This window comes from Lissotriton vulgaris, chromosome 10, assembly GCF_964263255.1.
Source record: "Lissotriton vulgaris chromosome 10, aLisVul1.2, whole genome shotgun sequence".
Lineage (NCBI taxonomy): Eukaryota > Metazoa > Chordata > Amphibia > Caudata > Salamandridae > Lissotriton > Lissotriton vulgaris.
The window spans coordinates 333,146,661-333,173,104 of NC_141698.1; the positions used below are offsets into that span (position 1 = coordinate 333,146,661).

The 26,444-nt window shown below is 40.7% G+C and overlaps 1 protein-coding gene across 5 annotated transcripts in view; it reads right to left on the minus strand.

The window, feature by feature from the left end:
- Nucleotides 1–26,444, minus strand: part of GUK1 (guanylate kinase 1) — a 199,188-nt gene that overhangs the window by 11,396 nt on the left and 161,348 nt on the right. For 2 of the 5 annotated variants that reach the window (XM_086941109.1, XM_086941112.1), the window contains exons 7-8: nt 25,775–25,860; nt 15,888–22,117 (exon numbers count right to left, since the gene is read on the minus strand). In XM_086941109.1, coding sequence (XP_086797235.1) covers nt 22,082–22,117; nt 25,775–25,860 — 122 coding nt within the window. In that variant the 3' untranslated portion in view covers nt 15,888–22,081. Of the gene's footprint in view, nt 1–15,887; nt 22,118–25,338; nt 25,506–25,774; nt 25,861–26,444 lie in introns of those variants that run through there. The other 3 variants (XM_086941108.1, XM_086941111.1, XM_086941110.1) reach the window with 2 other exon arrangements.

Genomic DNA, 26,444 nt, shown 5'->3' on the forward strand with positions numbered 1-26,444 from the left:
GTGTTACCACATCTTCCAAGGGGGCCATGTACACATTGAAAAGTGTGGGGCTCAGGGAGGAGCCCTGAGGAACCCCGCTGGTGAGTGGAAGTGTGGACGAGTGGAATTCGCCGTCCCAGACCTGGAACGTGCGTCCGGTGAGAAAGGACTCTATCCATCTGAGTGCCATCCCGGTGAGCCCTGCTGTCGCCAATCGATGCAGAAGGACACGGTGATTGACCGTGTCGAAGGCGGCACTCAGATCCAGGAGGATCACTGCCACTGATCCCCCTGAGTCTAGAATGCGCCTTGCTTCCTCGATGACGGCAAGCAGGGCGGTGTCTGTACCGTGTCCCGGCCGGAACCCGGTTTGGGATTGCCGCAGGATGTTATTAGTCTCGAGAAATCGGGAGAGTTGACTATTCACCAGTTTCTCGGTGATCTTGCTAATCCCCGGGAGGAGTGATATGGGCCGGTAGTTTGCCATATCAGTTGGGTCGAGCTGAGGTTTTTTAAGGAGTGCCTTCACCACTGCATTTTTCCAGCTGTGGGGGACTGATCCTTGAGCAAGTGAGCAGTTGATAAGCTCCGTGATTGTGGGGGTGATAGCGGGGGCCACGTTTTTGAGGAATCTCAGAGGTGCAGGGTCTAGAGGAGATCCACTTTTTATTTTATTCAGGGTCGTTTCCACCTCGTTAGACGTTACCGGCTTGAATGTCTCAAGTTGGGGACGTATTCCCGTCTGATCGGGGGGCTGAAAGGTGTTTCTGCGGGAAGGGGAGCTGGGGGGAGGGAGGGATGTGAGGATGCGGGCGATTTTGTTGTTGAAGTATGAGGCTAGGTCATTACTTCTGTCTACCTGAGGGGTGGTGGGCGAGGAAGAGACGGGAACTTTCAGAAGCTCCTTCACAATGAGATAGGATTCCCTAGAGGAATTAGAGGCTTCCTTTATCCGGGTGTCATAGTGAGAGGCTTTGGAGAGCTTGATTGCAGTTTTATAGGTTTTGACTGAGGAGTGGTATGCCTCTTTGCTGGCATTGTGCCAGTCTTTTCTCCAAAGCCGTTCGGCTCTTTTACAGTTTTTGCGGAGCTGGCGAAGTTCTGGGGTGTACCATGGGGCAGAGGCGGTGTTGTTGGTCTTATCTTCGCGCATTCTGAGTGGGAGCACAGAATCAAGGGAGGTCGTAATCCAATTTCTGAAGTTACTATCGGCGTTGTCCGGGATGTCGTCGTGAATCGGGGTGGTAGATATCAGGGTGTTGGCCCATTCTTCAATAGGTAGTTTGGACCAAGTCCTGCCTTTAGTGAAGGAGGGAGGTTTCTGAGGTTTCTTGAGGGGTCCTGGAAGTTGGAATAGGACCAAGAAGTGGTCCGTCCAGGGAAGGGGGATGGAGTCTATTTCTTGCATCGCGGGGGTGCTGGTGAACACTGGGTCCAGCAGGTGGCCTTTGATGTGGGTGGCTCCTGAGTTAATGAGACGAAGGTCCGAGGCCGCTAGTTCAGAGATCAGGTCGACTACTCCAGAATCTGAAGTGTCTTCAAAGTGGATGTTCAGGTCTCCCACTAAGATGAAGTTCGTGACGGAGTGAGCCTGTGTTGCTACCATGTCTAGGAGGGCATTAGGAAAGGAGCCGGGGTGGCCGGGGGGACGGTAGACTAGAATCCCTGAAAGGGAGTTCGTAGGGTCAAGTTTGATTGAGAATTGAAGGCTTTCCGAGTCTGGGATTTGTGCGTCGCTGGAGTTACAGATGAAAGAGTCTCGGTAGATAATAGCGATGCCTCCCCCTCTGCCTAGTGGTCGAGGAAGGGACTGGATGAGGAATCCCTGAGGTGTGGCTGACACTATGTCCGAGTCAGAGTGTGGGGTGAGCCACGTTTCCGTTAAGAAGAGAATATCAATCTCGTAGTCTTCTATTAGGTGGTGGATTGGTGTCGCATGTTTAGGGAGAGAGCGACAGTTCAGTGAGGCAAGTTTGAGGTTTGCAGGCTTCGGTACTCGTGTCGAGATTTGAAGCTGGGCTGGCTGGCAGTTCGTGCAGCTGACAAAGGGTCCATTCATATCATGGATATATCTGCATGAGGGGGCGGTAGAAGGTCTGAGGCTTAAGAGGTCACGACGAGAGTATGTGGTTTTAGCGGAGGCACTGGGAGCCAGGGGGTCTGGCCCTAGGCCCGGTCGTGCGCGGACGGGCGCAGACGGGCTTGCCCTAGGCGGGCCTTCGGCGCGCAGACGGCGCTCCCGCTGCGCTCGTCCGCTGCGCTGGGGGGGTCGACACATTTGTGCTAGAAGTTAGTGGGCGTGGCCTCGCAGGGGGCGTGGCTCCGCCTGTACATGAGGGAACGTATCCCACAAGTACGGAATAGAGGTCTTAAAATGTTTTTTGTTTTTTAGTTTTTTAGAGCTGTTCCAAAGTAGTTCATCCTGATAAAAAGGTACAAGCAGATTTGTTTTTGTTCTAATAAGTTATATGACAAAGTGAGCATTCACAGACTATTTTATTTTAGAGAAGCAGGTTAGTGAATGCTGATAATACACTCTTTTGCAGAGCTTAAAAGTATATTGATGAATTTCAAACTGTTGTAAAGCCTTTAAAGTGGTTCCACATCGCAAAGAACTAAAATAATGAGAAGGGACTGAACAAAGTGGCATCCCCTCTTATATTGTTACATTTCACACTTTCAATCCGAAAATATTTTTGAGTTTCCTGCAGGAGAGACCGATTTGAGGTATTTAAATATGGTTTAAACCTGGAGAAAAAATAACAAGGTGGTAAGTTTCATTTTAAGTTGAGCTCTCTGACGTATGAATTTTCGCATTTCAATGCAAGAGTCTTATCAGATAACCATATGCCGGTGCACTGATTGGTTTAATAAGTTTAGTCGTTATTCTTAGTGTGGCACCAATTCAACTACCAAAAACCGAAAAGGATAAGGGGGGGGGGGGGGGATGTAGATTTCACAATTTCTGCCAAAGGGACAAGCAAGCAAGTGGCCCTCTTCTACAAAGCACACACTGTGGCGATGAGGCTGAACGCAGCGGCCTCGGAAACACTTGCCTTAGGAAGAGGACCAAGATTGATGCACGCTGTTGCCCCTCCTGTTTGCCCTGTGACTAGAGCCGTTGGCCTGCTGGGTTCTTTGCAGGCCGGACATTTTGGGCTGTCCCCAAATATTGGAACACCTGGAAAAACTAGTGCTATACACCAACATCTTTGCATACCTAACAGACTCAGAACTGTTGGCGTTCTGTACCTTCAAGACCCACTCCGGATATAAAAATAATAAAGAGTAATCCATGATCTACCAACTGGGGGGGGGGCCTGGGGGTGTGACAGGGGACTTCTGACTGACAACATATAGGTATCAACAGGACAACAGACCCAGAGCAGTTTCTGGACCTGAACCTGGACAGAATGCTGGAATATTTCCGTGAAGGTGTGGAATTATGGCATGAATTCCCCCTGACGATCATGAGCAGGGTTGCCCTTTATAAAATGATCACCTTGACCAAGCTGCTCTACGGACAGCAAAACACCCCATATAAAATTCCAGATATATATATTGACAAACTGAATAAGATGCTCCTTGCACTGCTCTGGGACGAGTCACCCTAAGAATAGTCCTAAAGACCTTACATAGGTCAGTCTACGACAAAGGCCTTGAACTCCCCAAAATGAGAGCATACCACAGGGCTACAATGCTCTACATAATTAACTGGGGACACAGCCCATATAATGAACCCACATATAGGAAAGAGAGCGGCCAGTTCAGCGGTGACCCAGGTTCATTACAGTGACGGGAAAAAAAGACAGTAAACAGCTGGCTGAGCCGACCCGGACCCACCTGAGGGCCTGAGACAATGATACAGGTATCATGGTTTGGAAGGGTAAGCTCGCCTATGGAAGGGTGCAATGCTGACCAAAGAGGACAAACTTACAGGGTTCGATAAATGGGAGCAGGCAGGGATTGCAACATTGGGAGATGTATTGGGAGGAGGAGAGTTTTAGATCGTTTGAGGTATTACAACAAGAATACACCCTGACCAAGACTGAAAGATTTTAGGACCAGCATGCGAGACCTCTTGTATATACTTAAGTAAATATGTATATGTGTATGTACTCTGTGGACTCCTGTGATTAGCCCTAGGACCTGTCTGCTTCAGCTTAGGGACTTTTTCTTCTGTTCAAGTTCCGCTATTTAACTTTCTTGATAGAAAACGACCAGCAGAGGTCAGTAAGATACCAGAATTGCTTTCTGCTTACGGACTTTCTGTTTTTTTAATTCTTCTGTCAACTGTCTCTATTGAACTTTCTTGATAGAAAACGACCAGCAGAGGTCAGTAAAATACCAGAATTACTTTAGCATTCTCTAGATTCCAGTCCATAAAAATAGTCTTCCATGAGCACCCGTAGACAATATTTTTTTCAAATCTTGTATATTCAGTGATATGACCACCAAAGGCCTTGATTTTATATTAAAAACAGCTTTGGACTATACAATTTCCCACAGAAAGGCAGTATTTTGCTCCATGTGTTCCCATACCTGGCATGTCGTGCAGTTTGGTGCCTATTTTCCCTCCATGTTAAAGAACAGTAGGTGTTTCAGCACCCAGGTTAATGTGCTGCATAGCTAAATACATACAAAGTCCCAAAGGTGAGACCAATTGCATTGCAAATGCTGGTTTAGGTATTTGCAACTGATGCACGCTGTGAGGAAAGACCGGATCCTGGAACTTGATACTCCTGAACATACCACGCTAGAAAGCTAGGACCTTGGAGGCGTGATTACCTAAGGCGCTTTTCACAGCAATACCATACTTTTGCAAATAAAACACATAAATTAATGAAATTCCGAGAAAAGTGGGAGGCTACTGTGGCAAACCTAGAAGGCGGCCTTGATGCACCATAGGAAAGCTACCATTAAAGCTCGGATATGCCTGATCTAGTTCAACATCCATCATAGATCTTCCTATAACATGTCACGTCTCCACAAAAAAGGGGAGTAGAGACTCCAATGTGCCTTTGGTGTGCCACAGATGAGAACACTTTCCTCCATACTATTTGGAGCTGCCAGGTGTGCAAGTACTGGTTGTCAACTATCACTGACCTTGATGCCATGGTGGGGACAGCAATTCCCAAAACACCCCAACTGATTATAATAGGCATACCAAATGATGTAGTTATCCCAAGGAAGCAGCGAATGCTCTGCATACTGGGCTTTGTTGTAGCAAAAAAATACACCTGGCCAGGCTGTGTGGAGGGGAGCGTACTACCGTGAGAGACATGTGTTAGAAGGAAGGAATATATGTATGGAGGTAGAGAGAGTTGTCTATGGAAGTTGAAGATGTCCCAAATTTGAAAAGGTTTAGGAGAGATGGAGGGTCAATCACGTACAGACGGATGAATCAGGCAACCCTTGAGGAGGAGCGAACCCACCAGTGTCATCACTTACGAATGGGGCAATAGGTTAGACCACCCCGGGAGGTCCCAGGGGTGTTCAAAACTTGTGACTTGTGCCATTTGAGGCGAGAGGGGGTGGAAGAATGAACCGAGATGGGAACATGTATGTGTTTGAAGGACAGTCACTTGATCAAAGATTGTAGAGGGGCTTACAAGCAGGCTCAAATGACGTGCAAACATAGCTTACAGGAATCAGCCTGGGAGGCGCTCTGTCAAGCTTGTGAGATGGGGCAGCTCTCTTATTTGGAGAGTAGTTAGTAGGCCTTGCTTTGCTGATGGCTCTGGCCCGCTCCTATGCCATCACATCTCAGAACAACAGTGGTGAATCATTATGAGGGTATTTACAATCAGGGGGTTGGGAGGGGCTGTTAAAGCCCCCGATGCACCTGTCACAGTTGGTAAATGAGTGGTCTTCAGCCTATATGAAGTCCCACAAGGCATTCTTGCCTAGTCTAGTAATACTGCCAGATCTGTTTAAAGCACATACAGAAGTCTGGGCCCCAATTTTAACGCAGGTCTTGAATGCAGCTGCACAGGAAGTGTTGTTACTTGCATGGTCCACAGCTGTGATTGTTTTAAGAAGGGGAACAAAGAGACCCCTCAATGTTTTCGACCAATATCCTTATTGGAAGCAACGGTTAAGGTCTTGGGGAGGGTAATATTAAATAGGTTGTGAGACTGGGAAGAAGAAAATATTTTGAGCGAAGTTCAATATGGCTTTCTAGTGGGGAGATAGACTTCAGACCAGTGTTTTAATCTCCATCTAATTATTAATAAATATACAGTGGCCCGGTCTGAATCTTTACATCTAGCTTTTATGGTCTTGACGTCTGCATTTGATAGGATGAACCAGGTAAATCTCTGGGCTTTACTCTGTAAGATGGGGTTGATTGTGGCCCTTTTAGCTGATCTCCATTCCAAGAAGTCCGCATCGGTGTGTTTTTCTTAGGGTACAGAGTATAGTCGTTAGTTCTTGACGAGCTGTGGGGTCAGTCAGAGGTGCATACTTCCCCTTTTGTGTTCATCCTGTATGTGAAAGGGCTGGAGTCTGCTCTCTAGTGTCAGCCAATTGCCCTAAGGTTGGTGACAGATTTCTCTCTGTTTTATTAAATGCTGAGGATGCGGTCCTTATGGCTCGGACCGCACATGGGTTGGATTTGCTGCTGGCTAGGTATGTGTCTTTTATGGGGCATCTGGACTTGTCAGTTAACTTTTTGAAGTCACATGGTAGTGGGTCCCAAATCGACAAATAGAAAGACTTAAGATATCCAATTTTATCCGGAGCAAGGTTAAGGCGTTCCCTTATTTGGGTGTTTAATTTGATGTTAATAATTGTTGGAAACCTATGGTCAAGGCAAAAAGATCAGTCTGTAAAATAATGGGGGCGGTTATTAGTTTTGCATATAGGCTCGGCTCCAAGGGATCTCCCAACAATTTATGAGGCAAAGTACATTGCACAGGTTTGTTATTGCAGTTAGGTCTGGGGGTATGTCAAGTTGGATCCGATCCAAATGTTGGGAGAATAATTTTTACATAAGTTGGTCCAGGTCCCTGAGCCTACCCCAGCATTTTCCGTGCATGTGGAGCTTGGGCTTGAACAAGTCTCAAACTTGATATCGGAGTCTGCTCCTGTGCTGGATTAAGATCTGGAGCACAGTGGAACAGAAGCTAAGCCGGTTGATCCTTAAGGGCTGTTTGGCCATGGATCGGATAAATGGCATACCATGGATAGCTTATGTTAAGGCAGCCTTTTCTTCCATAAGTAGGTCTAATAATTTTGTGGATTCTACCTCTCTCTCCGTCTGCAAGCTGGGGGCAGTGTCAAAAGGTTGTTGTTGGAATGCTCGCATTTGAAGAGAGAAGGCTTAGAACTTCAGAAGCCATCAGTTCGAGGTCACATGCTTTTTAAAACTGTGCAGGGAATGGGGCCATATCTTGTCATGGTTCTCTCACAACGTGACGAGTTCTTCTTGGCCAGGTTTAGGTTCAATCAAATGTACCCTTTCTTGGTAACTCCATGTGAGTGGGTACGGCCTGAGAAAAGGCCACCCTACGGCTGCGACAATTGTCTCCGCAGGATACGCTGCATTTTAAAATGTTTTGCTTTTATTACAGCTGGGAGAGAAAACGTTTTTTTAATTCCCTTGTTGAAATCTTTGAATTTGAAACAAGTTAGGCTTACCCGGATGTATCTTCAGATGCTCCCCACCATTTGATTTTTACAGTTTGATCCTTTTTACAAGCTGTTTGGGTGTCTAGGCGAACAAGAGCTGATTAAATGTATTAATGTTTACAGTTATATGAGCAATTATACAGTTTTTTTTATTAACAATGAATTTGATATCTTTTGATCTGTATTATTTTATGGTGATTTCAGTATGTGTTGGGAGTACAATTATTGATTATATCTTGATCTCAAACAGACATGCAAGTAGGCCGAATAACTTTGTGACTCATACCAACGCAATGAGTGATAATTTCCCTATAAGTATTACTTTTGAATTTCCATGCAATGTGTTAAATAAAAAAGGTACACCAGAACACATTGTACAGAATATCTCCCTGAATAAAAATAATGGATACTCATTGCGCGGGCCTAAAGTGGAACCAACTGAATTCACAGACACTTTTAACCAAATGTAAATCAGATTTTTCAGTCTGTCTCGAAGAAACTGCTTCTCATGTGTAAGTCCTGAATTCCTTCAAGTTAATTACTTTAGAGGTCAAGAGGAACCTATTTGTGGAAAAAAACAAACACAATAAGCAGGGATGGTTTGATTCTAAATGTACTAAAGCCCATTCAGACCTGAAAAATGTTTTACATAAACCGGTCAGAAACCCAATGGAAATTAAGATGGTCAGAAGAGCATATAGATGTGCCCTTAAAGAATGTAAGGACGCCCGGAGAGCCGAATCTTGGTGGGCATTGCATGAAGCATCTATACTTAGAAACAATACACACTTCTGGAAGGCAGTTAAATACACATTTTTCAGCCCCTAGAGATTTAGCATCAATAGAGCTAACTATTGGCGAGGACCAAAGGGTGGACCATTTTTCATCCATGTACAATGATAAAGGCCAGGTGATTTCAGCGGCTGTGTCCACACAACCCCCGGTGTTAGAATTATCCAATCTCCACCCAATAGATGTTCACTTTACATTGGATGAAGTTATCTTTGTTATAAATGCAAGTGCGGGCGGTAAAGCACCAGGTCCGGACGGTGTCCCCGTGGACCTATACAAGTCAAATTTACCCCTGTGGGGCCCACTACTATCTCTAGTATTGACAGCATGTTTTCATCATGGTTTCATTCCTTCAGAATCAATCCCGGTCCCAATTTTTAAGAAAGGAGACCGCAACAATTCTATATGATATCGACGAATTTCTCTATTAGACTCTTTTGTTAAAGTTGCTGGTCGTCTTTTATTGAATAGATTGCAGATATGGGCCTACAATGCTGGCAGGATCACGGAATTACGATATGGCTTCCAACAGGGCCTTGGTACAATCGAACAGGGACTAAATTTAAACATCATCCTGGGCAAATACACGCGGGCCAAGCACAGGAAGCTATATCTGGCCTTCGTAGATCTTAGTTTGGCATTTGACTGCGCCAGACATGATAAACTCTGGAGTATCCTAGAGGAAATGGGGGTGGAAATTCCACTCATTATGTTCATGAGGCAGCAATATCGAGATACTCATGCCAAAGTCTGGCATGGAAATATTGGGAGTCTACTGCTAGGTGTCCTATAAGGAAAGGGGTAAGACAAGGATGTGTTCTGGCCCGTTCTTTTACTTTGCATATTAACGGTCTAGTTAGCCAGTGGCAGGATCTGCCATACATTGATGAGGCGTCCAAGCCCAGCGCTACTGTATGCAGATAATACTGTTTTAATGTCACGTACACAACTCAGGCTACAAAGAGTAGTGTTCAGTTTTTCAACTTTTACGCACAATCTGGGCCTGCAAGTAAACACTTAAAAAAATGTTCATTATTAAATGCGGAACAAATAGCGCAAAATGCCGGGACATTTTTATCAATAATAACAAGGTTGAGTTTATTAACAGATCTTATTAGGCCATCCTTTTCTATCAAAGAGGGACTTGGTCACATGCTGTTTTAGCAAGAAAACGGGTATTTTCTAAATGCACGGCAGCACTAGCTAACTTTGCTAGAAAACTGGGTATAAGGCCGGTTGTGGAATTAATGCAAATCTATAAAGCTAAGTTTGTAACAACCACCATGTATGGTGACGGCATTTGGGGCTGTGCTGATTCCCAGCCCCTGCAATTCATTGAGAATCCCTTTCTTAGGTATCTACTAGCAGTTCCGAATAGTACTTCCACCTATATTTGCCGTGCAGAGCTAGGGATGCCATACATATCTTATCTAATTAAGATACAATATTAATAATACATCCATTTATAGAGCACGAACAGCTACCTCCAAAGAGGAGTCCTGGCGCTATAGCGACAAGTGGCACGCGAGAGACACACGCAGTGGCCAAGGATCACAGAACATTAAACTAGGTTAAAAAGCCTTGTTTTTGCTGCCTTCCTAACTTGCGCTTCAGAAGTAATCTGGCGCAAGGCATTAGGCAGGGAAATCCATAACATGGATGCCCCGAGCATAAAAGATCTGCCACCCAACCGGGCTTTCTTAACTCGTTTGGTGCAAAGCAGTTTCTGGGAATTGGACCTCAGTGAGCGAGTCTGCATGCAGACCCCTTGCCTCGGTTTCAAATAGCTAGGGCACGTTCCATGGATTGCCCGAAAAGCTAGGGTTAAGGCCGTAAATTTGATTCTATTGGGTACCGGAAGCCAATGTAGTTCTTTAATATGCGGAGAGATATGCTGCCGAAATGGAACATGTCTGATCAATCTTGCAGCCGCATTTTGAACCATTTGAAGTTTCCTAACAAGGTAAGCCTTAGTCGAGGCCGTTTGCGTAGTCCAGGCGGGCAGTTACAGTGGCATGGACTACGACCAGACAGCAGTTGTCTGGCAGTAGATGTACAACTTTTCGCAAGTTTTTCAAGCTCCTGAGACAGGCAGCTGTTACCTGCTGAATGTGGGCCGAAAAGGATAAAATCAGCCTGCCATTTTACTCCCAGATTTTTGGCACTGCCAGCTGGAGCGGGTGGTGAGCCCATTTCCACCGGCCACCAAAGGTCTACAGCAGGGGGCTAGTTTTTGTCCAAAAAAAAAAACACTTCCGTGCTGTTGTTCATCCAGCATGCAATATCTTTTAAACAGCCTTTAAAGCTCTTAAAAGAATCTTCAGACTGATCCTTGAAAGGAAAAACGAGCTGGGTGTCGTTGGCGTAGGAAATCGCCTTCACGCCACAGTTGGCTATCAGACTAAATAGAGGGGCCAGATATATGTTGATCATCAACGGGCTTAGGGCCGACCCCTGCGGCACCCCGCACCATAAATGCTTGCAGTTGGACTGATGTGGTTGTAGGGCCACCCTTTTTGTACGCAAGTGGAGGAAAGACTTCACTCAGGCCAGGGCTGTACCCTTAACCCCTCTGTCCAAAAGATGTTGAGCCAGTATGGAGTGGTCTACTGTGTCAAATGCCTCTGAAAGATCTAGGAGCACCAGCATAACTTTTGCCCCTGAATCCAATGCCATCCTAACTGAATCCGCCACCTCTAATAGCGCTGTCTCTGTGCTGAAGCCAGCTCGAAAACCGGATTGGGTGCTGCGCAGGATATTATGGCTCTCTATAAAATTGGCCACTTGATGCTGCACTACCTTTTCTAGCATTTTTGCTGGTGCTGGCAGCACATAAATAATTCAGAAAAGGGGGTGGTGATGAACAGAGTGTCTGAATTAAGCAGACCACTCTTACCCAGTCCAAAGATCAGGGCTTGATCCATCACTGTTATTTAGCTCACTGCACCATCCCAGCTCAGAACCTGGCTATATGCAAATCAGTCTGTCCCTGGCCCAGTGCATCATGGGAACAGGGCAGACTAAACTACCAAGCCAATTCTTCACCAGAAAGGAGACAAGCTTCCGGGGACCGGTTTCTGGCATTTCAGCCGTCGTCGGCCCGGCTTGCTTGAATCCTGATGGTGCAGTGAGCAAGGGACTCATGTCTGAGTATACCCTGCCACACCTATAGTGGCCAATAACGATTCAGAAAAGGGGGTCCCTTTTCTGAATCATTTTTGTCCACCATAAGCGTGGAAGGGTATACTCAGATGTGAGTCCCTTGCTCATTGCACCATCTGGATTCAAGCAAGCCGGGCCGAAGACGGCTGAAATGCCAGAAACCGGTCCCCGCAAGCTTGTTTCCTTCCCAGTATAAGAATTGGCTTGGTAGTTTGGTCTGCCCTGTTCCCATGATGCACTGGGCCAGGGTCAGACTAATTTGCATATAGCCAAGTTCTGAGCTGGGATGGTGCAGTGAGCTAAATAACAGTGATGGATCAAGCCCTGATCTTTGGACTGGGTAAGAGTGGTCTGCTTAATTCAGACACTCTGTTCATCACCACCCCCCCCCTTTTCTGCAGCACATAAATAGGTCTGCAATTATTCAGTTCCCCTGATTCACCATTGGGTTTCTTCTTAAGGGGAAGAAGAGTGGCGTGCTTCCATAAGTCGGGGAAGATGCCGGCAGTAAGGGAGGTATTCCATATTTTGGACAACACATCGATGGTGGAATGAGCAAACTCTTTCCACAGTTTAGGAGGGCACCGGTCCTCTGGCGAGCCCGACTTGCATCCCTGGATCGCAGCCAGTGCCTCCTTCTGAGAGATAGGTGTTAAATCAGAAAAGAGGCATGGGTGCTTTCCTTACCTCACGTGCGATTTGACAGTTTCAGTTACAGCTGAAAAGGAATTGTAGACCTTGCCAATTTTGTTATATAAAAAAACGAGATTCTCACACACAGTGCAAGAGAGAGCTGGGCGTCAACTACCAGTTCACGAGGTTTGAGGAACGAATTGACCACCTTGAAAATTATCTTGCCCTGTCTACCATTATAATATCTCCTAGCCTCCTTCATCAATTTATAAATTTCTTTCAAAGATTTCTTGTATATCATTTTAGCAGTAGCATCATAGTCCTCCCTCAACTGTCGCTCCAGGCGCTTGCACTTGCTCTTTATTCTCCTAAGCGGCTCTGAGAACCATGGGGCTGAGGGCAATTTCCTCATAGATTTAGTGACTCTGGCTGGGGCCGTAGACTCTACTGCAACAGCAATCCATTTGTGTAAACCAAAGTATCTGCATTTGGATCCAAAGATAGTGGGGGTTGGCTGGCCACCAAAACTGGGCCTAAGCATTTAGCTGTCAACTTCTTCCAGTTTCTCTTTAGAAAGTGTCCATAAACTTTCTGCCAGGTTGGGTTTTGCCAAGTTAAAAGAGAAAGGAATTAGACAATGGTACGACCAAGCCAACTGATTCGGCCAATTAGTTTTCAGAGACGGAATATTGGAAAATATCAGATCAAGGGTATGCACTGCTTTGTGAGTAGGAAATTTAACAAGGTGGGGCAAATTAGTGCCGTCAAGCGAGGAAACCACTTGCATTGCCTGAACACAAGTGGGATCGTTTACATGCAGATTAAAGTCCACTAATGCAGTAAAATTAGAGAATAAAAGAGATTTCTGTGCAATATAATTGCAAAGTTCCAGGTGTATATTCGGTAGGCATTCTGGAGGCCTATATACCAACAGACCTGCAAAGGAGGTTGTAGGACTAGTCCTGATGCAAAAAATGTAACAACCGGTTTTATTATGGCACAAGATATGGTCAGCAACATATACTAGTTTTAACTGGGACATTTTAAATGATTGTCTAAAGCTTTAAAGTGCGTTTTGTATTCCTTGGTTAAACTATGTCAAAAACTTTGTTAGACATTGGACATCACAAATATTTTGACAATCTGGGTAGCATTATTACAATTCCAAAAATAACCTTGAACACAGACTGTCTAATGCACTAGGAGACAATCAGATTCTCAAATGAAATTGTAAAGCCCAAGGTCAAGGAAAATCAGATGTTAATATGTCACGGCATCCAGTCATATCTTGAAAATGTAATCGGGAGTTATGATAGGATGACGTTGACCCGTTTTCGTTGGGGGAACTTTCACAGACTAACAAGCTGTCCAGTCATGGATGACTGGTCTAGAATTCTGGTCCTATGCCCATGTCATAGGTCCTTATAATCTACAATGCACATTCCTTTATTTTTGCAAATTCTACACTGTCCCAAGAAAAAGATTGATTGTACGCATTCTAAAGCCATTAAGCATTTTTTTTGTTACTACTTTTACAGTATGAATTATTGCCCTTTAGCTATGTACTTGAAATGCATGATTAGATACAGGAAAAACAATGTGGAATATGAACCTGGCTTTATAATGTATGATTTTCATAATATTTTTTAATAATTTTATATTATGCTGATCTGTTCCTTTTAATAATATGTGATATTATGTGCTTTAATGATGTACATTTTTAAATCGAAAAAAGCTTGATTTGAATTGAATACTTACTGAGTGTGCATAGATTAATGTTTATTAAAAGTTGATATTCTAAGAAGCAAGACCTACAGTGTTAAATCCAACAACTTGGGCTCTAGGTGAGAACATCTTCGTTTCCTGTTGTCAGATAAGTGTAGAAAAATTACCAGGCACTGCAATCTGTTGAAGCACCAGCATATTTTTTTTTATAAGTGTGAGATGCATTTGTTGATCCTCATAGAATGATGGGAGAGCCTCAAAAAGCGCTAACACTTTCTACTGAAACCACTCATCCTTAGCAAAAAGAAAACGTGTCACAGAGCCTTCTCTGGCGCAGGCCCAAAGATGTGGAACTCTCTTCCACCAGAAGTGCGCAGAATCTCCTCAACGACTGCTTTCAAACTGGAAACCAAAAGATTCCCAATGGACAAATTCCTACCTTAACCTGGGCTAGGTCCATTGGCTTGAAATCATTGATCCTACAAACACTGTTCCACCGTGTGATGCTGCTCTTCTTCACCGCATTGTGTGCCCCCCTCGTAGCCCGCTATATACCTGGTTTTTATGTTACCCTCCTTTGTGTCATTTGTCTGCGAATCATGCGATTATTCATGTTTTGTATTCTTACTTGATGTAGATATTGGGTTTTTGACCTTCCTTCCACCCTTTTGTAAAGTGCTCTGATAATCTTCAGGGTTCTTGGTCGTGCTATATAAAACTTTATAAATAAAATAAAAATAAATAAATAGATAGAATATTTAGAATGGTGGAGAAATGTACACAAATGACCTATAACAGTTTAAAGACTGAGTTATACCAGCACAGGTGTAGGTACTTGAATGCAGCATTTGTTAATTTTGTGTTTTCTATTGAAGCAAACAAAGCTTTGTTCAGGGTTTCCTGTTTTCTGATTGCCTTTGACAATTTTCAAACTCACTCCATTCATGGGGGACGCCGAACATTTTGTTCTCCCGGAAAGCGATGTGCTCAGAGTGAAATGTAGAGTAGAATTACGAAGTCCCAAATGTCTTGAAACAAACTTGAGAGGTGCTAGTACATCTTCATTGTTGCTTATGTAAAACAAAGCTGTGGTACTATCAGCATTTCTCCCACTTTTGCTTGTACTTTAATTGGAAGAGATGTTAATATTAAAAACACCTCTTTCAATTATATGATGTTTAGGAGTTTGATTATATTGTCTGGTGTGAAGTAACCTCTAACTCGCAGTTCACATAGCTCTGCATTCTAACCCGGTCTGTGATTTTTGTCACTGTAGCGAATTGCTGTGTGAACAGTGTTTCCTTATGCATTGCTTTCACCACTTTTATGCTCTTGGCTCTTTGGCTGACAAAAAATAAAAAATAAGTGATGATAATAAAAAGTTACAAAAAGTGAACACAAAGTTTGAATATTCTTGGCCCACATATGAAACCACTGATAAAAAATTACAATGAAGTTTCACAAAAATTGATCATAATAAGGGGAAGATTTGCTGGTACGCACTGGGAGAAATTTGTAATCACTCTGTAAGGATTACCAAGGAGCACAAATCTATAGAACTCTGAACAAAGCAGGGAGACACTCAAGGTAAAACGTTTGGTCAGGACTAGGAAAGGGAGGAGAACAGCCATGGAACAGTGGTTTGATCATTAAGGAGGGGAGGTATATGTCGAGGGGACGTGGAAGGTCTCTGGGTATTGTCGAACTGATTCCAATTCAAACATTTTGCATTGCAGCATTTTTTATTTTTTTCATAATGGTTTATACTGATCTACAAGTGACAACCACGAACACCTACTCATCAACCCATCAATTGAGGCAGACAGGTTGGTTTCTCCCTTCCATGATCTAAGACACCGTAATACACAACAGTAAAAGTGTTTGAAAGGAATACCATGGCTAAGAGCCAACATATGCAATGATGGTACGCCATACCACCACAGTGAAAAAACAGAGAATAGGTATGGATTGTATACCTTTATTTAGTGTCTCACAAAACACAGACAAGACCCACAAAGAATCATTACTTGCTTTAGCATTATAATCTTGTTTCCGTAATTCAAAGTAATTTTCCTTAATACATCAGTTGGCCTCTATCCAGAAAAAGAAAAAAGACAAACATATACATTTTCCTAAAGTTATGGAAACTGACATAAAACAGTAAAATAGGATGTGCACAGCATATTACCGGCATATTGTCACTTCTATGCAAATTTGTTTTTTTTTATTTCTCATGTAACAGGCTAGATATCTTAAATGAATGCATGATTTTAGAGTACGCAAAAAGGCAAAGGTAACTAAACGTTTTTATATAGTATGAAACTAGGTTTTTCAGACCTTTCCCATTTTTTCAGAGAACAAACGACCGGAGAAGACATGATTTCACAAAATCATACTACAGTCACATGCTGCACAAGTGTAATACATTCTTGAGGTCATCACACAGCAGCTCACTGCTCGCACATGGGTACTCAGAAACAATGCATGTGACTCAATCTGGTAAGTGAAATTAAAAAACAAAGCAAAAACAAGACATTTTAATTAGGCTAACAAACGTTGGGTGCTTGTTTTAATATCACATACACCCCTCTTCTCATGCAATGATCACTACAGAAGCAGACCTTACTGATTTGAACGCTAGGAGCAAAAATATGATAGTCTTGTGTATTCATATTTGAAATGAAACAGCGGAGTATCATTTGACTAACATAGTGTTCCATTTCATTTCTCCAATGTAAACATTAAACATATGTGCCTTCGGTTATATCTCTATTATTTTCCTACATATGTGTACCCTTTCTATGTAGTTATGTATCTATATAGTTATTACTTTACTCCTACTGTAGAAAGAAAAAAAAGAAAAAAACCTTTGACTCCCTCCACTGCACTACTCTATGCCTCATCGTATACCTCTCTCAATATATCCTTTAACTTCACTCTCTGCCTCATTTCAAACCTCATTCTACTACTATGATCTCCCTATGATCCTTTCTTGACTGCCCCTCATCTATCCCTCCTTGACTCACACCAAACCTCTTTCTACTATGATCTCCAATATTACACTTCATAGTCTTTTCCCTCCTTTGACTCATTCCAAATCTCATATAACTAATACGATCTCCCAAATAACACTATCTAGACTTTTCCCTCCTTTATCCTATTAAATCAAACTAACAGAATCAGATGTCCACGCCTCGTCAGGGGTAGTAAGCGCCATATAAATAAAATTACAATTTTTTTCGTTTTGTAAATAAATCAGGTTGGGAAGGTGCAGATCTGACTATATAGAAGAGGTATTTCTTGTATTCTTGTAACTTCTGAGATTGATACCTGCGACTGTAACACAGTGACATTAGTACTCCGGCTCGGCTCAGTTGTGGCTAAAAACAGAAAATCTATAGTAATACTGCTCATCATCGAGAATGACTGAGTATCAATTATAAAGCGTTTCAAAGAGGTTTGGCTCCAGAATTTGTCATTCCTCATTTAGACATGAGAAACAAATCCATTAAACATTTTCTATTAAAAAATACATTGTCCCAAAGAAACAATGGAAAGATACAATACACAATAACATAAATGTGCTCTTAGCAAACATGGAAAGGCTTTCCTAACATATGCTGTGTTTGCTCTTTACATACAGATTATGAAATCATTTAATCCTCCAAAATACAATACATTTTACACATCATCCATTAACGTCACATTTGATAACACTGCATAACAAACATGATTGATGAGAGTCCAGTTACATTAATCATTAACTTAAACTCTACTCTTTGCCAAATTTGTGAAATACTGTGTCGGGCAAATGTTCACTTTCTTCTTTTGAGCTGGGAGGGTATAGTGATGCTAGGAAAAGGTTTAGTGTCATGAGCTGTAACCACCACTGCAAATATAACACTTCGGTCCAACCAAAGGCATGGACTGGTGTCCTGTGAAATGTTGCGGTCTACTGGGCAGTGTAGCATATTTGCAGAATGATATGGTAAATGGAGTCTCCTTTGATTTAGCTTGACCAGGCAGAGATGTTGAATGGGTTTCAATAGCTAAAGCCTAAAAGCAATAGGCAAGTAATTTAAATAAAAATGTATTTGAAGTCTTATCAGAACCAAAAATCATTCCAGTATGAGGTAAAACCCTATTTATGGTAGACAGTACAATAGATTCATCAACCAACTCTGAATTATAGATATAGTTCACCTATGTTTCATGAAATAAGACGCCAGTAATTTTCCTAAACAGAATTGTGTGTGTGCGTGGAGGGGTGGGGTGGGCTAATAGCTCCTATTCCAGACTTGAAATGCATGTATTTGTTTTGAATTGCATATGGTTGCTCTTGCTGCCAACTAATGTTGGCAGCCAAAACTCGTAAGTATCTGCTATGGCAAAATATGAATGTATTACATTTGAAAAGTACTCCTGGGCCTCAAGCTATGAAATCCAATGCAATTTCTCAGCACAATGACTTAGAGTAGTCCCCAAAAACATTGTCTTGTATCAGAAATTCTATTTGAAAATCATTAACAAACTCTCTATACGGTTATCTAGCATTTCATTTAAGATCCCTTTCCCTTCATTGCAAACTAAACATCGTTTAGCAAAAATCAAAGAAAAAAAGCAGTGAAATGCAAAGAAATGTCAAGCTTGAGCATATGTGCAAGCAAAGGCCCAAATTTCACGTTTCATGATGGACTTCTACAATGCTATGGGCCCATAATATCCTAATCCTAAAGGTCAACTGAGTTTTGGCAAGGTGATCCAGACGTGTGAAGATTCTATGTTGTAATGTCTTCGTAAAACTATTGCTTAATGTGTTTTATATAAATAACCACCAAGTTCACTCAACTGCTGTTTGAATCTCAAGTCACTGCACAGACATAATAGTCTACCTAATAAAAAGCTAGGAGATGACCAATTGAACATCTGCTAAACAGACAATTCCATACTCTAATCAACAGAATGTTTACATGCAGACCACACTTCAAGGAAGGTGGATCTATGGCTTCTCACATCTCCAAACCATTTAATTTTTAGATGGCAAAACTTTACTGCCTTCCAAGACTTTGAATCTTGATTTTCTGTTAAAGCGTAGTGACAAATACTGTCATTACTATATTATCAAGCCCAGAAGTTGATTTGAAAGGACGAACTTACGTTTTGAAAAACGTATTACTGAAAGTGGAGTTGAAAAAAACTTGTGCATTTTCCTTTCTTATAATGTGTTGATAAAATATGAGTCCTCAGCTGATCAGAGGGGCATTCATGAGAAGTCTTACTCCAGTGAGAAACTGAGACGGAGCATAGCACAAGCTGTTAATAGAAGGTACACTGGCTTTTTTAGTCTATTATATCCAAATGGACAGACCTGGAGCAAACCATGCTAACCTTTGATGATTCAACAAATAGGTGAGCTTACAAGTCTTGGATTTTGCAAGGCTTCTCCTGCAAGAAAGACTATGAGGCGACAAAATGCACCACCGTTTACTACAACAAATGTATTAAAATTGAAGCCTCTGAGTTAATGTATTTGACTTCACTTAAAATGCAGTCATCTCAGACTCAGAACATATAACAGATCTCACTGCTCTCAAGAGATTGGGACGTTTATACACACAAGTTACTGCAGCCATCAAAAGACATTAATTTTTCCTATTCTTGGTCATTCAAACCAAGGGAAAACCATGAGGGGACAGCTGAGACACCATCACATGTATAGCATGGAAATGTCTGCCTGTAGAAGAATAGGAACGGTAAGCAGATCTTTGGGACATGGGAAAGAAAATTTCACTTCCAATCCTAGTTCTCCATGATAGTATTCGCTAGGGAAGTGAAATACTACCTATGAGCCGGATTTAAGTCAATTGTTCTATTGTACTATTTATTGTAGTGTACCTTTGAGGTTCAATAGGCAGTGCCTTAAACGTAGATTACACAGTAGCAGTTGCCACTGCGTAGTTATGGCTCAAACTCGCTTTACATTGATTTGCCTACAACTTTGCCTCCTGTGAATGAGACTGCACAAATTTTGACAAAAAAGTGTAGTCTGTTAAAGCAACTCATTCAAAATTTCATACACTTCTGTCCAGGTAAAAAAATATTAAACCATCAGCACCAGGCCTTGCAACCAACATGAGCTACCCAGTCAAAGCTTGTTCGCTTTGTTGTTTGGAAAAAAAGTTAATTATAAAAAAAGACAGAAATTCACTGAAAAAAACAGTTAAAGCTTGAATTACTGTTTTGGCTCAAATGTGCAAAGCCACTGACATTCGCTAGGTACGGAATGCAACACGTCATAACACATGTTTGCTATGCAGAAAACCCTTCCTTACAAAATTACAAATGGCACCAGAAAAAATACATCAACTAAGAGTTAAAAATGGTGGGCGGTGGGAGTTATGATGTACAATGTATGCGTTGCATACCATAAATAGCTAATTTCAGTTATTTTACGCATTGAGCCAGAACGATAATTCAGTTGACTTTATCTTTATTTATAGCCACACAATGAAATGTGCTATGGAAACCCACACTTCCCGCAGGTAGGTGTATATGTGTTTGACTATATATGAAGGTCCTACGATGCAGAATTCGGAGGTAGACCAAGTGAATAATTTTTTTCACCCCAGAATTAGTGGCATTTTACTGCCCCTGCTTTTGCGGAAAACCTGAAGCACCTTTCTGTAAGTGGCCTAGTATTACAGTTCAAGAGAATCATACATCTTCAGAGTCACACACAAAGTACACTTTACCTATACCCATTAGTAAAATCAAGAAGTAACTGAGTTTGCATAGCACATTTCCCAAGTCCTTTGAACTCCCTTCTGCATTATGCATACTATTTTTAAAAACATTAGTAAAGATTTTTTTTCTATTGGTAAAGAAATCAAAAAGGAAACTTGAGGACCGGCCTAAAGAATATTTTGTGCTCACATTTCTAAATATAATTAACATGTTAGACTTAGTTAGCACGCAATGACAAAGATGTTTAAGACCCGTGCAAAGCCATGTAACAAAGCACTGCAATTCAGTGTACTTGGGAAAATAAACTCTACAGCTTGGTCTGCTTGCTCTAACAGATTAATAATTAAAATGTAGGTTTAAAATCACATCACTCAGTTTTAATCAAAAGATAACACCTGAATGAGGTAAAATAAAAAGAAGAGCAACATTAAACACATTTCACGATAATCTGATGGAGTGATGTGTTGCAGGAAAAAAAATTAGGATATCTACATAGATTTTTAATAACCTAGTCTCTAGCTTGAACTGCACCTTGAAATCCGATTCATGACTAAAACCCAGGGGACCTACATACATAGCTGAATTTAGACATGTTATCATGGTACCCAAACTGGGTGAGAACTGAGGAATTTATACTGCAAATGGTTCAGTGTCAAACTGTTCATGTTTCACTTGTGACCTCGTTCTTGAAGCTTCAAAATCAATTCTAGATGGCCTTGGGTTGGGTGTGGTGGAAAGAGATGTAGTACTCCCTTGCAAGATACTTGATGTGATGCTAGATCATAACAAGCAGCACATATCTATGCAGCGGACACTCTTCATACATGCTTTAATAGAACACCAATTCTATATAATTTGCAGTTTATAATGTGCACACAAATAGGGAATCAAAAGTAAATTAGTAAAAACAGCACATGATAGCACACAAATACAGGAACGGGAGTGTGGTTTGCTTTATCTGCCATGAATGATACCAACTTGCAAGTTGCTGTACTGTTCAACTGAGGTCAACAGGAGAGACGGGTCAAAGACCATACAAAGTTCAACCTTGCTTAGTATGGTTTTAGACTCAATCTCTTAAAAAAGCAAACAAAAAATCCACAAAATATGGTCCATTTACATTGCTCTTTTATAAATGTTTCTTTTAAAAAAATATATTATATATGTATATAAACACATTCAAGCAGAAGGAGGTGCCAACCTGTCAGTTCAGCGGATTTAAAATAGAGCTACCTGTGTAGCCATGCAAAGTTAGGATCCTATACATTCGAAAATAGCATATTAGTTTACATGTGCTCTTTGTTCAAAGCAGAATCTTGGAAGGAGTGGCCGAGGTCGCCAGGAATGTCACTCTTTGAATTAAAAATGGTGCGGAATGGAAGGATGAGTGAAGGAGAAGAGTAGGTAGAAAGGGTCACGATTTTTCGGATCCCAGTGCCCTCTGAATTTCCTGAAAAATCAAATATTGAATTAACACGGAAGTACTAATATCCACAGCAAAACCTGCATTTGCATCTCTTGTGACAGGAAGCGTGAACAGTTTAGTACACATTTTTAAAATGTCAAATAGGGTAATAAAAGCATTCTTGATTTATGATAATTGTTGTTTCAAAACAAAAGCTCTAGAAGATCTTTAGTTACTTGGACACAATCAAACCTCATTTCTGCCTTTCCAGCTGACAAATGCCTAGTAGCCAATTCAGTCTCATTACTGTAAATAGGCAATATGAATAATCTTGTCAGAAGTTAAAAGCGACAGATAAAGCAAGAAAAGGAACGCACTTCAGATAATGTTTCCCTAGTTGGACGGTTGGCACAACAGGCCAGTCCAATCTGCAAGAATAAAAGTGGAGAAAACGAACTTATTTTCACATTGACATATTATTCCTGGCTGATCACAAATGGAATTAGGCTTAGTTTAATAAGGATGGATTTGTTAGGATTTTTATCTAATACTCATACCTCTCCTTTTTTTCCCCTATTTCGAGATTACATTGTTTTGATGTAATATTAAGAAATCATCACACAACTCAAAATCAGGAGAATCACTTTGATATTCAATGTGGTATTTTATGCAACAAGGATATTTTCTCATGAATTCATGTTTTATACCATACAGATATAAATTAAATGTTATTCAATCTCGTTTACAGGTTACATAAAAGACATCTGCCTATAAAAACATCAAGAAGACCGAAAAGGATATCAGACCACCTGCTTCACCCACTCACTAAACAGGCTAGAACGTCCTGGTAGGTGAGAAGCAACACAACTTCATCAGTTTCGTTCTATTATTTACTTCGATCAAGTCTTCAACTGAATATACATATAATTCCAGCAATCGTTAAAATCTTTAATCATTCATGCTATATAATTAAGGCTTGCGGTTTTCAGTTTTTACAGATAAATAAAGACAGAAACAATGTGTTTCCGGTCTGTATTTATTTTTAAAAGTGGAAAAATAATGAATAGTGCTTGTTGTGAGAGGTTCTCCATGCTGTCTTTCATGAATTCTAGACAACAGCTGAACAGAGAGACAGCATTGAGACTTTAAAACAGTATGCTATTTCCTTAAATATGAAATTGTTAACATAGAATTGTAATATAACTCCAATATTTACCCGTGGGTGAAGTGTTTTGTTACATGTAACTGCTTAATCTGCTTATTGTGACAGGCTTCCATGTAGGAGTGCACATTGAAGAGTTAAATAAATGTGGAAATATACAATTTTACTGCTCCATTTATTCACAAAACACAAAATAAAATAAGGATAAATACCAATACGATGGCCAAAACATAAATATGGATAAACACAGGAATGTTATAAAAATAAATACCATAAAACCGGGAGCCATATATAAAATGTTGTTATAGGTATGATGTGTGCTATCAAGTTGAGAAAATTAATTTGATCTATTCCCTCTGCAAATTAATACTCTCACTACTAGTCTCTTTTTTAATTTAGTCCCCTGGTTATTTTTGTATTGAAAACTTTTATTTCACTCTCATTTCATGGGCCATTTGTACATCATTTAAATGGTTTTTAGTTTCCGTTGTGCTCCATTCCTTACATCGACTGCTAGCACAGCTCAGTCCACGACAAATTGAAAGGTGAGAATATTCAGACTTTTTCGTTCGGTCTCTTTCGAAGTGAAGGAGGTGGGGGAGCGGACTAAATCACTGATATTTTGTATTGCAATAACTGATGGAAGCCAAAATAGAAGACTGACTGAAGAAAGCGGTTCATGTATTCCAGTTGATTGACTCAAACAATCATGTCTATTTCTGAGAGAAATGACTGATAAAGTGATTGTCCATGCAATGAGGATCAGTGATTATGGGAGCAATCCATCTAAACATTCCATGTTTTCTCAATGTATTCACAAACTGGAGTGCGCAATCCTCAATGGCTTTAGCAGCTGAACAATAATAAACTTTAAGCAATTCTACCATATTCTCTCTCAGGAATGTGCACTACTTTTGCAAGTATTGCATGCGCTGTAGCACTCACTGTAACGTAGAAAAGTGTAAAACAGGTAGACTCCAAATATTAATTATCCAAATATTACAGTTTGTTAAAATAGTCTGTGATCCATCATCCTTCCAGAGAGTACTGTGCTGAATTGCAGACAAAAGGACAAATAGCGTAATGTGATCCTGGAGTTTCAATGATAATCCAGTTTGTAGTCATATTGTTAAATTTTATGATCTTTTTCACTGTATTAATTGTGAGGCACATTTATTACCATGGCCTCTGGATTTCTTTCTCGGATGACTTAACATAAAGTAACGATGGATCAATTAACAACATACAGTAAACAACAACGCTACCTTACAGTTAAGTTTAATAATGCTTTATTATAGAGAACCGAAAAGACATTACATAAGATAAAAAAAACTTTATAAAGTAATCCAAGCATTATAATTATGTAATAAAATATGACATCAAACTTGACAATTTTACAAAAAGGGGAAGAAAACACAAACAAATTAAGAAACTGAACTATATGAACTTTGAACCCCAATGCTTGGATTGAAAAATAGACACTATTAAGAAACAAAAAATATTTTAACAATTTTTGAGATCTAAAGAAACACCAGAAAAAGAAGAAAAGGGGAGAATGTAAAAAAGATATAGTACAAAATATGGCAGTAGAACATAAATTGACAGTATTATAATATAACTATGGCAACCTGAAGATCAGTATCATCTTTATGGGGATCACAATTAGTAATATTAGATGTGGAACGAGTAACTTGTCTGGATACATAGAATGCGAGAAGCAACATTAACAAATCTTTCTTAATCATTTAAGGTAGAAGTCATTTATTAGATCGATCCAGTCTGTGATGACAGAGAAAATACCACCAACAATAAAAGTATTTTTAGTGGTATCTTTTTAATTTGATGTGATTATTTGTAACGCAATTAGCAAATCAATAAACTTCCCAACCATCCCTTGGGATTGCCATAACGGAGAGGAGCTTCCTAAAAAAATACAAAATATTGAAAGGTATATCCTTTAACAAAACTTTATTCACCTTATCCCATATGGGTAACCAAACTTTTTTTTAACCAAGGGACATTAAAAAAAACCTATGCAGGTCTCTTATTGTAAGGACATGACCATCACTTGGTATCGTTGGAAAGCTTGAATTTATGGAGACACTTAGGAGTGAAGTACAATCTATTATAAAATATGTAATAATGTTTGAGCTGTGCTTGCTGAGCGAGAAGTAGTGTGTATCTTAGCCCACACAGATTTCCAGGTGTGAAAAGAAAATTCTTGGTGTAAGTCCGCTTCCCACTGTAGTTCTACAGTAGATTTTGCTCTTTCTATAAAGGAACAATTCAAAAAACATATATGCACAATGCTTTCATTTGTGAAAAAGGAGTAGAAGACAGAAATTGAAGAGGAGTCTTAAGGTAAACCAAAAACACAGGTGCACCAAACAACAACAAATAGATCAAGGTACTGATATTGAGTGGCATAATAAGAAGAAATAGCATATTTTTGTTGAATTTCATGAAAATCTAGAAGGGATGCATTAGGGGTACCCTACAGTTAAAACTGACAAACTGTATATTCGTTTGGAAAGGCCTACCTCAATAAGAGCACTCTTGAGACTGGAATAAGCTTCGTCCAAGTTATCGTTGATGATAATTTGGTCAAAAAGGCCAGGTTCTTTACCTACGAAACATAAGAAGAAAAGTTACAACTAAATGCAAATGTGACAGAGTTCGGCTGCTTGAGGGAAGTCTAATAATGGATTCTAGCAGGGCTTTTCACCTAATGACATACAAAGGATAGAAACAACTTGGCTACACATGTTAATAAAATGGTAGAAAACAGCATTAGTATCTTCTGTTGAGCTAGATGTTTATGTTCTCCTCAGCACCAATTAAGGATCCGGGAAAACTTAAGTAAACAAAATACTTCAGAACTCAAACATCCATATGAATCACCAGGAAATTTCTGATATTGCATACTCATTCTGCTCCTAGTGGTATTACTGAACACTATGCAGCAAATATTTCTACTCAGAGATCACATAGCTGACATAAACCATTAATTAATGCGTTATCATTTGGACAGCGCTGTTTCACATGTGAAACAAAGTGCTTTCATAGTTAAAAGTCTAAAATTGTGCCATTTGCTTTGGTCGCATGACCTTATAGGCATCATGTAATTTACAATTCAGTTATATCTTAAATGACTTAAGATCAACACATCAGACACACATCATGGTATCACATTTGTCTTCACAATTCAAA